At 39.6% G+C, this 14,713-nt stretch overlaps 1 protein-coding gene across 7 annotated transcripts in view; it reads left to right on the top strand.

Moving 5' to 3' along the window:
* The window catches only part of LOC122562539 (leucine-rich repeat and immunoglobulin-like domain-containing nogo receptor-interacting protein 2), a 740,273-nt gene that overhangs the window by 569,997 nt on the left and 155,563 nt on the right, over positions 1-14,713 (top strand). For all 7 annotated transcript variants that reach the window (XR_015760131.1, XM_087996373.1, XM_043715469.2 and 4 more), the window contains one exon: positions 13,059-13,235. Coding sequence is in view for 6 of the 7 variants with exons in the window: in XM_087996373.1 (XP_087852499.1) it covers positions 13,227-13,235 (9 nt within the window). In the remaining variant the exon portion in view is untranslated. The remainder of the gene's footprint in view (positions 1-13,058; positions 13,236-14,713) is intronic.

Here is a 14,713-nt window from a genome sequence, read left to right as displayed (position 1 = left end):
AGGAGGGTGGCCACAGAAATTCAATGCTCTTCCATTGACCCTCTTTGCCCCCTCTGCCTCACCCGCTGCACCACAAATCCATCTGAGAAGTCACGACTGGCTTGGCATACCTGGATGTCAGTATTGCTGGACTGCCAGCAGCCTCAGCCTTTGCAGCGGCATTCCAATTTATTGTGGCTACTAGCCCCAATTGTCTGATAGCCTCAGGCAGGATGGGACACCACTGTCCCAGGAGGTGGCCCGGTAAAATGTTGGTGATAACTTAAATACCTGATAGGTACAAGGTATGGTGGGCTTTCCATTTCCAATGTGTTTTCATATCTGCTGCATAAGCCAAAGAAGATTGGATAATTCGGCTCTTTGTGTTTATGAATAGATGTGTAACATTCAAAGGTAGGGAGGTTATACTAAATAATTATAAATCACAGATTTCTCATTCACTGCAATATTTTTCTGGGCTTCCCATATGTGTAAGGATGTCCAAGCATAGAAACAGCTGTGAAGATGGTTTAGGAAATAGCAACAGCACTCAAAATTAACCTGTTCCTATAATGAAATTTGATAAGATTAAAGGCATCATATAAATGGAAATTCTTAGAGTCACAGAGTCATACAGCATAGAAACAGGCCCTTTTGCCCACCATGTCTGTGCTTACCAACAAACACCAGACTACTCTAATCCCATTCACCTCCAGATGATTCACAGCCTACAATGCCCAGATATTTTAAAGTACTCATCCAGAAACTTCTTATATATTGGGAGAGTACCTGACTCCTCCACCACCCTCTCGGGCAGCATGTTTCATTTTGTACCACCCTCAAGGTGAAAATATATTTCCTCAGATCTCCTATAAACCCCTTAATTCTCACCTTAAACTTGTGCCATCTGGTCCTAAACACATCTGCCATGGTGAAAAGATTCTCATGATCAACAGTGTCTATGCCTCTCACAATTTTGTATGTCTTAATCAAATTTCACCCCCCCCCCCCCCCCCCCCCCCCCTCTACCCCCTTCTCCATCAAATAAGGTGCTTCAGGGAAAACAATCCTAGTCTATCCAGTTTCTCTTCATAACTGAAACTTTCCATCCAAGGCAACATCCCAGTGAATCTCCTCTACACACTCTTCAGTACAATTACATCCTTCTGATAGTGTGGCAAACAGAACTGCAAGCAATATTCCATCTATGGACTGAGCAATTTTTTATAAAATTGAGACAAGGCTTCCTTGCTCCTATATTCAACACTCTGGCTAATGAAGGGAAGCATCCCTTAAACCACCTTTGCCACCCTATCTACTTGCACCGACACCTTAAGGGATCTTTAGACTTGTATACCAAGGTTCCTTTGTGCCTCAATACTCACAGGGGTCCTACCATTCATTGTATATATCCTTTCCGTATTAAACCTCCCAAAATATATCATATCACACTTATCAGGATTAGATTCCATCAGCTATTGCTCTTCCCAACTTACCAGCTGATCAATATCAGTCTTGGACCATTCTCCTCACTATCAACAACAACATAAATTTTTGTATCTTCTGCAAACGTACTAATCATACTTTCTACATTGATATCCAAGTCGCTAACATACATAATAAAGAGGAAAAGTCCCTGCACCGGTCACTGTGGTGCAAAAAACCCTCCAATATCATGCTTGCCTCCTACTTGCAAGCCACTTCTGGATCCAGTGTGTTAACTTGCCATGGATCCCATCAATTCTTATTTTTTGGATTAGTCTTTCATGTGGGACCTTGTCAAAGGCATTACTGAAGTCTATGTAACCACATAAATTAACTTCATTCATATATTTAGTCACCTTTTCAAAATACTCAATTAAATTTGTCATAGAGAGTCTCACTCTAACTGGTCCATGCTGACAATCCCTGATCAATCTATGACTTTCCAAGTATTGATTAAACCTGTCCCTCAGAACCTTTTCCAATTATTTCTCAACCACTATCATCAGATCTACTGGTCAGTAATTATCTAGTGTATTCTTGCTGCCCTTCTTGAACAAAGTAACCACATGAGCCATCCCTCAGTCATCCGTCACTTAACCTGAGACCAACAAAGTGTTAAGAATATCCTCGAGAGCCCCAACAATCCCCTCCTTTGCCTTGCATCGCATCCTGGGACACAGCTTATTAGACCCTAAGGTTTTATGAATCCTTATGCCTGCTGAAATATCTGATACCTCCTTAGAACTTCCGAATCCTGGCTGAAATCTTTAGCTTTCATCCTCTGGTTGAAAGGACAAAATCTGTCTCTGATAATCCTCTCACTCTTAATGTCCTCTTAAATACCTTGGGGTTTTTCTTAACACTATCTACCAAAGGTATTTTGTGGCACTTCTTTGCCTTCCCAACTTTTTTTTAAGGAACTCTCTACATGCTATACTTTTGAAAAACCTTCCCAGTAGACCTGATATATGCTTCCTTCTTTTTCTTTGTTAAACTACCTATCATTTGACATCCAGGGTTGCTTGGACTTGATACCATTGATTTTACTTTCTGCCTATTCAAAAGGAACTCATTCATGACAGACTTGAATAGGTTATGATAATTGGACAAACTGCAACTACCCATTCCCTTCACCATTTGTTGCACAAAATGCTTCCTTTTTATTTTTTGCTTCTTATCTTTCTAAAGCAGACCAGCAGTTCATAAAAAAAAAACCTTGGTAAGTGATTGTTGAGCTTAATGCACAATGATCCAGCAAATTAAACCTAACATGAACACTGTGCCTAAAAAAAAAACTCAGGTCAGAGACTACGAATTCTATGATGAGTAACCAGCATTATTCCTCAATGCCTAGGCACCTCATCTAAAAGGCACGAGTCAGGAATGTGTTGGAATATTCTCCACATGCTTGGATGGGTGTACTTCCAGAAGCTTGACACCATCTAGCACAAAATAGCTCAGTTGATCAGCACTCCGTCCACGACCGAACAATTCACTTCCTTCACCGGCAACGGTCTGTACCCCACATTGGCCGAGCTTTCTTCAATAGCACATGTAAAACTGATTACCTCCGGCACACAGAAAAGCAAGAGCAGCAGATAAATTGAAATACCACCACCTGCATGCTCTCCTTCCAAGACACACACTATTGTGGCTTGGAGATCCATTTCAAGGCCGCCTTAAAAATTGGATCAAATTCCGGAAAGTTTATAACTTTCTACTGCAGTATTTATGAAGCAATATCATGAGTTGAAATTTGGCAAGAGATCAACACAAAACCACATTTAAATTATTTTAAAAACAGATTAATAGGTTTTTGTTTAGTCATGCTTTAGTTGCGTTGAGCTGTTTAGACCAGCATTCATTGTTCATTTATGATTTGGAGATGCTGGTGTTGGACTGGGGTGTACAAAGTTAAAAATCACACAACACCAGATTATAGTCCAACAGGTTTAATTGGAAGCACACTAGCTTTCTGAGCGACGCTCCTTCATCAGGTGAAGAAGCGTCGCTCCGAAAGCTAGTGTGCTGCCAATTAAACCTGTTGGACTATAACCTGGTGTTGTGTGATTTTTAACTTTGTTCATTTACAGTTGCCTTTGAAAAGGTAGTAATGAGTCTTCTTTTGAATGTTGTGATTGGTGTGATCTAGGTATTTCCAATAGTCCTATTAGACAAGAGGTTCCAGGGTTTGGACTTGGATATAATGAACAGGCTACAATATATTTCCAAGTCAGGATGTGACTTTTAAGTTCGAGGGTAACTTGTGAACATATTCCTATGCACCCGCTGTCCTTTCCTTTCAGTAGATGGAGACGGTGAATCTTAAAATCAAAACCTGCTCACAAACTGTACACACAAGAAAAATCCAACTTTCATTCTGTGTCTGCAGGCAACCATTACGGTTGATGCCAGTAATGGCAGAAGTGGAATACAACCATAAAATGATGGAGAAACTCAACAGGACAATGGAGAGAAAAACGGAGTAATTGTTTTAATTTCAATGTGACTTCTTCAGAATACAAGAGCTAAATAGAATGGACAATGTTACCTTGATTTTCTTCTCCAGGGCAAGGAAGGAGAAAGACATAATAAAGTACACAGGATATGTCGAGGATGTACCTTGGTAGATTCACGCTAATCACCACCTGTCAGCCTCAGGTTTAATAGCCATTAGGATAAAATATGGAAAGGCTTTATTCAACACCACTCAGAATCAGTCACTTCATTTAGACATGAAATTTGGAGAAAAAGAAAGAATACTGCGTGCAATTACCTTTTAAGTAAGTAAGAATGACACAAAAGTTATTTGCAAAGAGGAAGATAAATACTTTACGGGAATCAGCCAATTAGTGTGCTTTTGTGCCTAGCTGACTAAGGTTAAGGCAGAGCACTTCTAAGGCATGTTGTTAATTTGTTTCTTGTTTCACCTTAATGGAACTACAGCTAACCCCTGGTATTTTCCTAACCTTTCAAAGATAAAGTAAACAAAGAAAAACATCTGTAGACACCCACAAGTGCAAATTCTTTCCTGCCTCAGGTTTTGAAAATTTAAATGTGACCTTTGAAACTCATTTGGAAGCATGATGCCAGTGAGGTGCATTTAAATTTCTCAGAGAAGTATTTGTCCATGCTTTGGATACTTTGACCAGTTTATGTCTTAAAAACACTTTACCAAGCACTGTTGTCAGTGAGGCAGACAAAGGAATACAGAATTCAGTTTGTGGTTCAACTTTATTTTATTAACAAAATATTCCTGATTAAAAGCACCATGTGAGCATTTCCCAAATTCCAGCAGTATTTACCCTATATCTAGCTATATCCGACTAAGAAAGGACGTTACCCAAAACGATCCATGTATTTGTGCTGGATTGTTGGAATCTCCTTCCTCTCCAACAGAGGGCTGACTCTGTTCCATGAAGTTGGGTCTTGCAGGTCAGGCCGGATCTTCTCCTGGGTCATCTTGAATTGTCACATAGTCTTCCGCCATGTATCTTGCTATGGGTCTTCACTGAAGCGTGTCTGTTTTTATCCCCCCTTACCTGGGACCTTCCAATGGGGTCATGAGTGGGTTCAAAGCATCCAATGGGGTTGTGCCAACACTCTTCAATGTCGCCATGTCAGGGAGATACAAAGTGCACATTCTCAGGCACTGGCTGGAAGTCAAAGTGTCATGAAGTCTGATTGTAATTTCTCTAATGCACAACCCTCAGGCTGGTTCTAACTTGTTCCTCTTGAAACTTTATCACCTCTTGGATCTTAGTTCCATGGTTCCAGTCAATAGCTGCTGGCTCTCGCATTTGGTTTGACCAATTTTCTGTAAGGCCTGATTTCTCTGGCTGTGGGTCAATTAAGAATATCAAACTTTGGACTCATGGTTGCTTGACTACAGGAGTCCCTCCTGTTGATCTCTTGAAGTGACTAGCTGTCATTCCAGCACATTTCGTGACTCAGATGGATAGCCTAATTCCCTGGGTATCTGGCTTCCACATTATACATAGGCAACAAAACTCAAATGTGAACTGTCTTCTTATATTAATAAGCTTAACAGTACTGTATACAATAATTTAATTCATAAATTGAGAATTAGCCAATATTTATACACATTGGCTCACCCTCAAGCCTCTTTGGCAATTAACAGCACTCAATGGAGTAAAATTCGAACTGCACAATAATTTACATAGTCCTTTCACAATGCAGTTTGAGTTATTAATTTATTAGTTCCCTCCGTCGGAGCTTAGTGTCCAGAGTTAGTTTCTGGACAAGTTCCTTATTCTAACAAATGAATTTAACCATCAGGATGATGAGCAGATTAAAGTAAACAAGATGAACAACATAGTCAGGTATGAGAGGAGATGTACCCAGCCATGTAACTCAATATTTGAGTCCCAGAACCAAATGTCTTCCCACCAGTTTGTCTCTGATTTTGCTGATGCACTTTTGAATTTGCTCTGTCTACTGAATAACAGTAGCAAAAACTTTATGTGCATTTATCAATTGCGTCCAGACCTCTTTTTTTTCTGGTCAAAGGCGATGTCACACTTCTCCCACTGATCCTCTAACATTTGTCTGAATTCATCACTGACATTAAGAAAAAAATCTCACTCCTCCTGTGGATGTTTGTGAGTTTGATTAGGTCTACCCTGGCTGGTATGTGGCCTGATGGATAAAGTGGTGTTTTGGTTGTTACATGTGAAGGTCCTCTACTGATAAGAGTTGTTATGCAGTATTCTGCCTTCCCCCTTGAGCTACCGTGGGAATGTCAGTGTTCAAACTCTTGATTTCTACAGTGTGATTTTGCATGGTGTTTGTTTGAAAGCCACACAAGGCATGTTTACTTGAATATACAGGATAGGGGCACATAATGACTTATTTTGTCTGCTGATATTTATCCAGAGTGGTACCTACTAGCCTTTTCTTTATTCCTCAACAGCATATGGAAAGGTGTCATTGTATTCTAATTGTACTCCCTTTTGGATAATGCCAACACTTTCCACCTCAAAGACTTGTAATCCATTTTGATTGATGTTATGATCGGAATTGCATCCCCATGGCCTTTGCTGGTGTCTCCTTACAATTGGCATTAAATAGAATTTGGTCAGTTGCTATAATCAACAATTTGAAATATTGGGGTGTCTCTTCTCATAGAATAAGTGCTGTATATGTTCATCTGTCATCAAAGGTGGGATCTGTCCTTGCTGAGCCTGCTCAAGGTTCTCCCTCAACTGATCAATCATCCACAGGCCATTGATCCTGTACACAGCCCTATTCTGCTGTCTACTGTTAACATCCATCTTTCCCCAGATGATTTTGGTTAAGGTCCTGATGTGTCTTCCTAGTATCGTTATCAGGTGTTGGTCTGCCTGAGATTCATTTCCCACTTTGGCATCTTACTGATTGTCCAGAATAATTGTAACCACTGTATATTTAACTTACTGCGTTAAAAGTCTGAATTTAATATCTAAGTTAGCTAAAATAAGGATATTGACTCTGGACACTCCTGATTTGTCATCAAATCATTCAACATATCTCTGTCCTGGGTCTGGCTTTTGTCTATGTCAAACCCTGGTTTCTATCCTAAGAGCTGATGGGTCAAATACAAGTATAATCTCTGAAATTGGGAAGGGTACCATTCTGGCAGCTGAGTTCCTGATACATGTAACACCTTCAGTACCCATTCATGGTGTATGTTTTCATACAGGGTTTGCCTTTATGTTTTAAAACCACCCCATTTTTGAGGTCCAGGCGTAGTCCTTAGACAAACTTAAGAGTGCACTTCAGGCATTTTTCAGCCCATTTCTAATTTCATACAGTCCATAGTTCCTCCCTATGACCTTCCCAGGGCATCATTGCCCAATTTCTTGTGTTTTCTCAGGGTCAGTAGCCAAACATCCCATTTCTGTACATCCATTTGTGGAAAAACTCCACCAGTTACCCATGCTGTCTGCATTCATGCAGCAATAATCTGAGCTCCCATTTGTCTTCATGTCAGCAGCGATGTTTTGGAAGGTGGCATCATCCAAACAGATGCAATGTAGGTGAAGGAACTGGAAGAATGGGATAAAGTCCTTGCAGCAAGTGGGGTATGACGAGCTGCACTGATGGTAGCTCTAAGAGTCATCATCCATTTCCGACACTTCCCTTCCTTCCTTTGACCTCTCTGTCTCTATTTTGGGGAATAAACTGTTCACTGCCATCCATACAAAGCCACTGACTCCCATAGCTGCTTTCACTATAGCTTTCCACACCCCACGTCCTGCAAGGACTCAAACCCATTCGCCCAGTTCCTTGGTCAATGTCACATCTGTTCAGATGATGCCACTTTCCAAAACAGCGCTGCTTACTTCTTCCATAACCATGGTTTCCCACCCACTGTAGTTAACAGGGCCCTCAACTGTATCTGACCTATCACTCATGTTTCCAACCTTGCCCCTTCCCATCTCATAAAGCATGATCAGGCCCACCAGCCTCCTCATTCAATTGATCATTCTCCGCAATCTAAGACAACTCCAACAGAATGCCACCACTAAACACATCTTTCCCTCACTCCTCCGTCTCCATTTCACAGGGATTGTTCACTCCAGAACACCCTAGACCATTCCACAACCACCAACACCACTCCCCCTTCCCACGATGCCTTCCCATTTAATCACAGAAGGTGCAACACCTGCCCCTTCACTTCCTCCCTGCTCACCATCCAAGGACCTAAACACTCTTTTCAGGTGAAGCAACATTTCACCTGTACCTCCTCCAATCTTGTGTATTTTATTCACTGCATCCAATGTTACCTACTCTACATTGGAGAAACCAAACACAGACTGAGTGACTGCTTTGCAGAACACCTCAAGGTCTGAGTGCAAGCATGATCCCAATCTTCCCATAGCTGGTCATTTTAGCACAGCATCCTGCTCACACGCCCACATGTCTGTTCTCGGCGTGCTGCAATGCTCCAGTCAAAGACATCGCAAACTGGAGCAACAACATCTCATCTTCAGACTTGGCACTTTACAGCCTTCTAGACTTAATAATGAGTTCAACATGTTCAAATTGTGAATGAACTCCCATTCCTTCCCTTTCAGCTTTACTTGTTACATCCTCTGCACCATGTCCTCTCTCTCCTCCTCCCACCCAAGTGGGCCTGTCTGTTCTTTGAAGGTTTGCAATTAGACACACTGTTGTTCTGCCATTCTTACATTCCGATTACTTAATCTGAATTATCAACATCTTTTCTCCACCAGCACCCTACAACCGACCACCCCCACACTGTGATCCCACCCCCCCCCCCCCTCCAATTATAGCATAAATGCTTCTCCCTCCATACTTCACTTTAGTTCTGATGAAAAGTCATCTGCACTTTAACGTGTTGGCTTGCTTTCTCTCCAAGGATGCTGTCTGATCCGTTTTGATCTCCAACAGTTGTGTTTTCAGTCTCAATGCAGAAAGTTGCATAGCTGAGTACATGAATTGGAAATATATTGGTAGTTTTTGTGGAGTTAACTTTAAGCAATTATGTAATTGTCATCATCATCTGCATTTCGATTCAAAAATAGTGTCTACTCAGGCTTGCAGGTTTCTGCCTTGGGTCTTCCTGTGACTGAACAGGTTGATTCTCAATATCTTTGGGCGCATGGTGCTGATATCCATGGTTTGCTTTCTTTTCTTTCCTCGGTACATACGATGACTTTGAAAGTCACTCTTAATCTCTTCAATTCTGCATGCAAAACACTCGATCTCTCCTTACATGTTGATAAATCATGGAACAAATGCTATGGTGTTTCTTGAAGCCATTTCCAAAAACATTCAGGCAAAGCATCTGCAAAACTTAACACTGACAAAATGGACACTTGAGTCCAGATGGCTGAGAAACATCTGCCCCGATCAGATCCTGTTTTCTCAATGTTTTAATTGCCAATATGTAAAGCCAAAGCCAAATAAATCAATGCAAAGACACTTTGAGGTTTTCCATAGAGTGTGTAACATTGACATTAATGAGTGGGAGTAACCCATTATTAATTGTACAAATTATAGCAACTTGTCCAGCAAGTCACACCATGGTTTGAGTCACATCATCATTGTGAAGCAGAGTAGAGTAGTCCCCCAGTAGGATGACCTTTTCCCTTCTGTTGGGATGACAGGAACAACTTCATCAAGATCAGAACTTATACTTAATATTTTCTTTCATGACTTATTTAATTTCAATCAAGCAAATGTTTTAGCAATGGACAGTGATTAGCTGAAATTTGAGCCTATTGCGGTATTAAATGATTGTGAAACACACCATTTTAGGAGTCGGACTGGATACTTCCTAACTGCACAGATATCAGCGCCACTTATGAAAATGTGAAGTTTTATTTTCTAGTTTTTTTTTAAAGTACCCCATATGGATAAAACCGATGTATCAAAAATATAGCAGTCGGTTCATTCTAAACTTTATGTTCTTGACACAAAATATTTGAAGAAGGACCAGGATTCAGTCAAACAGCCCCTTCAGGCCTGCTCATCTATTCCAGAAGATTATGAATGTTTATTCATTTCTACTTCCTATGTGGTGATACTCCATCACCCCCTATCACCACCTTCTTCAATTCTCTTGTCTTCCAAGAATTTGTTAAACTCTCCCTTGAGTATACATAATGGCTCATCATCAAAAGCTCTCCATGGTAGAAAACTGTGAAGATTAATAAACCACTGAGTTAAGGAATTTACAGTCTCATTTCTAAGTGGCTATCCCCTGATCACAAAATGTTGCCTCTTACATATCTCTGTATGTACTCTGGAAAGCATCCTCAGCACACATTTGTTTTCATTCACTTATGCAGGGAAAGTATACATCACTGGCTATCTGCATTTTCTAAAAAAACTGTGCAATTGTAGCAAGAATGCCGTATTGTTATATTCCAATTCCCTTGCAAGAAAGGCAAATGTACCATTTGCCTTCTTAATTACTTACTGCACTTGCATTTTAGCATTCTACCATTCATATAAAAGAGTACATGAACCTCTCTATGTGGAAACATTTAGTAGTTCTCAATATTTAAAGTATGCTCAACTTTTCTTCTAACAGAAATAAATAATCTTACATTTCTCCCAACATTTTCCCCACCTGGCCTCCTCTTGTTCACTCACTTAACCTATCCATTTTGGTCTAGTAGTTCCCTGTTTTGCTTCTCTGTCTCTTTCCTTGAACTGTAGTGTTGCCTTTGCTACCTCCTAATCTCCTTGAACCATTCAGAAGCTAGCAGATTTTGCAAAAACACAAGCGATAAAATATAATAAAAATGAGCAAAGTATCCATTGTCAAAAGCTCCTTCTTCTAAACTAAGAATGTAGATCATCAGTGCCAGGGATTTGTTGTCAACCTTCAGTCCCAGTGTTCCATAATATGCTAATATCAATTTCTTTAGATTCATCATTCTCACTAGACCCCTGCTTACCATGATTTAAGACATGCTTTTTATGTTTTCTACTCTATAGACAGTTACAAAATGACTCATTTCTCCTGTCTCAGCTTTTAAGGGACTCTGTGCATTCTTCCTCTGTATCATAGAAGCTCTTACAATCCATTTTTACCTTTGTTGTTTATTTACGCTCTTTTGTTTTCTTTATCTACAATTTTGTTTATTCATTCCATAATCTTGCTGATTCTTAGAAGCCTCAAGCAGAATACTATTCATGGCAACCTTAGTGACTCTTTTTTTAATCTGATACTATTCCAATACTTTTAGTTAGACAGTGATGGATCACAATTCTTGCAGTATGTTATTTCTCAGCTGAATTAATCTAGTGTTGGCAATATGAAATCTTTCTTTGTGTTAGCTATTACTGAGCTCCTTTAATACTTTCCAATCTATTAGGGCAGCACGGTGGCATAGTGGTTAGCACTGCTGCCTCACCACGCCAGAGACCCGGGTTCAATTCCCGCCTCAGGCGACTGTCTGTGTGGAGTTTTTACATTCTCCCTGTGTCTGCGTGGGTTTCCTCCCACAGTCCAAGAATGTGCAGGTTAGGTGAATTGGCCATGCTAAATTTCCTGTAGTGTTAGGTGTAGGGGAATGGGTCTGGGTGGGTTGTGCTTCGGCGGGTCAGTGTGGACTTGTTGGGCCGAAGGGCCTGTTTCCACACTGTAAATAATCTAATCTATTGTCCCAAATCTGTACCTCATACTCTACTTATGTAATGGGCCTTACCTTTAATTTCAAGATTCTGATTTCTGACCTGAGTACATTACTGTCAAAATCAACATGAATTGCTATCATATTATAATCATTCATCCTCAGAAGATCCTTCACTTTGAGATTATTAATTAATCCTCTCCGATTACATGAGACTAAGTTGAAAATAACTTGCCTCCTGGTTAATTAATTCCATGATATAGTGTTCTAGGAAACTGCCTCAAGTGCATTCCATAAACTTGGCCTTCCAACCTCTTTTGCTAATTTGATTTGCCTAGTCCATGGGAAGGTTATCTTGCTATAAGAGCCTTCTATTTTTCTGCCCAACTTTAGCTGCTCTGGGGTATAGTTCCACAAGTGGTTTCTACACTTTATCATTTCTAACCACCATCTTTAATGATTGAACTTCCAGGTCTTCTGAGCCAAGATTATTCTCACCATTGTCCTTATGTCAAGCACTGAGGGACCAGTGGCTAATAAATTATTTGTTCTTATTTTTCATTCAAGGGATGTGGGCAGAATTAGCAAGGCCATCCTTTTTTTCTAATTACAATAAATGCTGATCTACCTTTTAGTTCAGAAAGAACAGCAAGTACTGTCATTGTAAAAAAGCAGTAAGAAATAATAAATAGCAGAAAACATTTTTGTTAATTGATGTTAATTTTGATGCTCTCCTTATTGTGACATACTCGGTGCATATTTGAATGGTGTTTGTCTTAATTTGAGCCTCTGTAGTCATGTTAAAGGACAATTTCAACTTGTTTTACTTAGTAGAGTATTCTGTTCCTTTCAATGATTAATAAATGTGTTTGTTGTGATTTGTACGTGAAAATATTACATTTTTGCAAGATTTAATTGAGCATCTTGCGGTGCAGATAAATGTTACTTTAATAAAATGTTGCCATCTCATTCTGAATCACTTATTTCTATTATCTTTTAACGCACTTATCTCAAAGGTTTTCAGCACAAGTTTGGTCATCCTGGTCTAATTATTCTACTGTTGATTTTACTAATTCTTAAACTTTATTATTTGCATTTCACTTCAGGTCAAATTGGTAATACTCACTCCTCTGCATTTTTGAAGGTTTTGGGTTTAAGTCCAATTCCAGAGAGTTATGCACAAACATCTAGGATGATGTATTGAAATAAGATCATGTATGTCTCCGGAAGTGAACCTGAGACACCTCATGATGGTATGTCAGAGGAGAGTTTGAGAGGTCTTTTTGCAGTCCTGGCCACTCATTCCTCTTCAGCTGACTTTAAAAAGAATCATCTGATTCTTGTCGCATTGCTGGCATTTTTCTTTTTTTTTCAGCAACAAGTGACTGCGCTTCAAAATAACTGAATTGATTCTAAGAAGATTTGGATCATTCTGCAGTTCTGAAAGGCACAATGTAAAATACATTTTCTTTTGTCCAACAGCTTCTCATCAGAATCTTCTCTCAACTTTTGTTCACTTCTTAAGTAAGACCGAGTCGGAGTTGCATTGAGGCTTAACCATGCTTCTCAGTACCAGTGAGAACATTCTATTATAAGGAAAAAGCATCAGCCAGGAGAGTAAACATCTTACAGCTTGAATGTAAAAGTATCATGATGAAGGTGAGCTGTTCTCTTTTGCTTGCATATATAAAATTGCAAAAATAGACTACAATGATTGGCAATTCTAATAAGAACTGGGATGTTATAAAATTGACTCTGAAGTTACTGGATGCATGTAAAAACTTGAAGGTATGCAGTTTTTTGTGTTATTTCCCATCATTTGACCATCACTGACAACATCAGCATTTATTGTCCATCTCTAACTGCCCATAAGAAGTGATGGTTAGCCATTACGTTGAACCACTCAGTTCATGTGATGTAAGCACACTTTCAGTACTGTTAGGACTAGAGTTTCAGAATTTTAACCCAGTGACAGTGAAGGAGTAGTGATATACTACTAAGGCAAGATATTAGGAGGCTTTGATGGGAGCTTGCAGGTGATGGTATCTCATTGCTCTCCTGGTTCTTCTAGCTGGTAGAGGTTATGGTTGAAGGCGTTGTCAGAGCAGCTTTGCCAAGTTGGTGACGTGTATCTTGTAGATAGTACATACTGCTTGCCTCAGTCATGGAGGGAGAAAATTGTTAAGGAGCTAGATGAGTTGCAGATCAAGTGGGCTGCTCTGTCCTGAATGATGCTTCTCCTAAGCTAATACTAGAAATAGTTATCAGTGCATTTGGAATTCTGTACAATTGGAACATGTGGGCAAACCCAAAAATCTCAGAAGATAGGTCCTACGGAATGAGTGATAGGTCCTTTCTGTAACTCTTTGACTTTTTCTTAATCTAGGCCAATTCATACTTGTTATCATTGATTGCTCAGACAACATCACCAAAACAGATCATTAATTTCATTGCTGTTTGTGAGATGTTATGCTGTATAAATGAGCTGCCATGCTTACCTACAAAACAATTCATTACAGTTCAATTGTGAAGCATTGTCATAAATCTGTCCTTCTTTTGTTCCTTGTTCTTGGACAGTTTCAAAGCTATTCAGATTAAACCTGCCTTTCCATTATTTTATTTCTACATAAACTCACTGTGTCTTTGCTTAGCTTTGCAAGCTGAAGGCATTTCTATCTCCAATGCTCAGTTCTTAAAAGGGTAGGTATTATTTCAAAATATAACTCATTGCACCACTCTAACTGAAAATGTAAGAATATCTTCCCTTCTTTCCTAATGCCATGTAAATGTTTTGGGTTTACAAGTCTTTTCAGACCATTAAGCATATATGATAAATGTGATCTGCATTCAGAGGTTGGATGATCGAAAAGGAAGAAATTGTAGAGGTGTTACAAAACACAGAGCTCCAATTGGAGAGTGGTTCTAACGGGGAGCACTTGTCAAAAGTTAGTTTAGTCAGCCCCTTAATAGGTGAAAGATCAAAAACAACTTTTTGAGATCCACTTTTAAATAATCTGATTTACTGCTGGATCATGGAGATGCACTCTCATGGGTACATATATGTCAAGACAACTGCAGAAATTCACTGAGGAGCTCATTCTTTACACCATAATTAGTAAAATGTATTGTTTCAATTT

Source organism: Chiloscyllium plagiosum, unplaced genomic scaffold (genome assembly GCF_037043375.1).
Source record: "Chiloscyllium plagiosum isolate Xiang-an unplaced genomic scaffold, Cpla_swu_hap1 HiC_scaffold_2, whole genome shotgun sequence".
NCBI classification, from domain to species: Eukaryota; Metazoa; Chordata; class Chondrichthyes; order Orectolobiformes; family Hemiscylliidae; genus Chiloscyllium; species Chiloscyllium plagiosum.
Note: the sequence above shows the minus strand (reverse complement) of the source record. Positions and strands in the feature narration are given on the sequence as shown.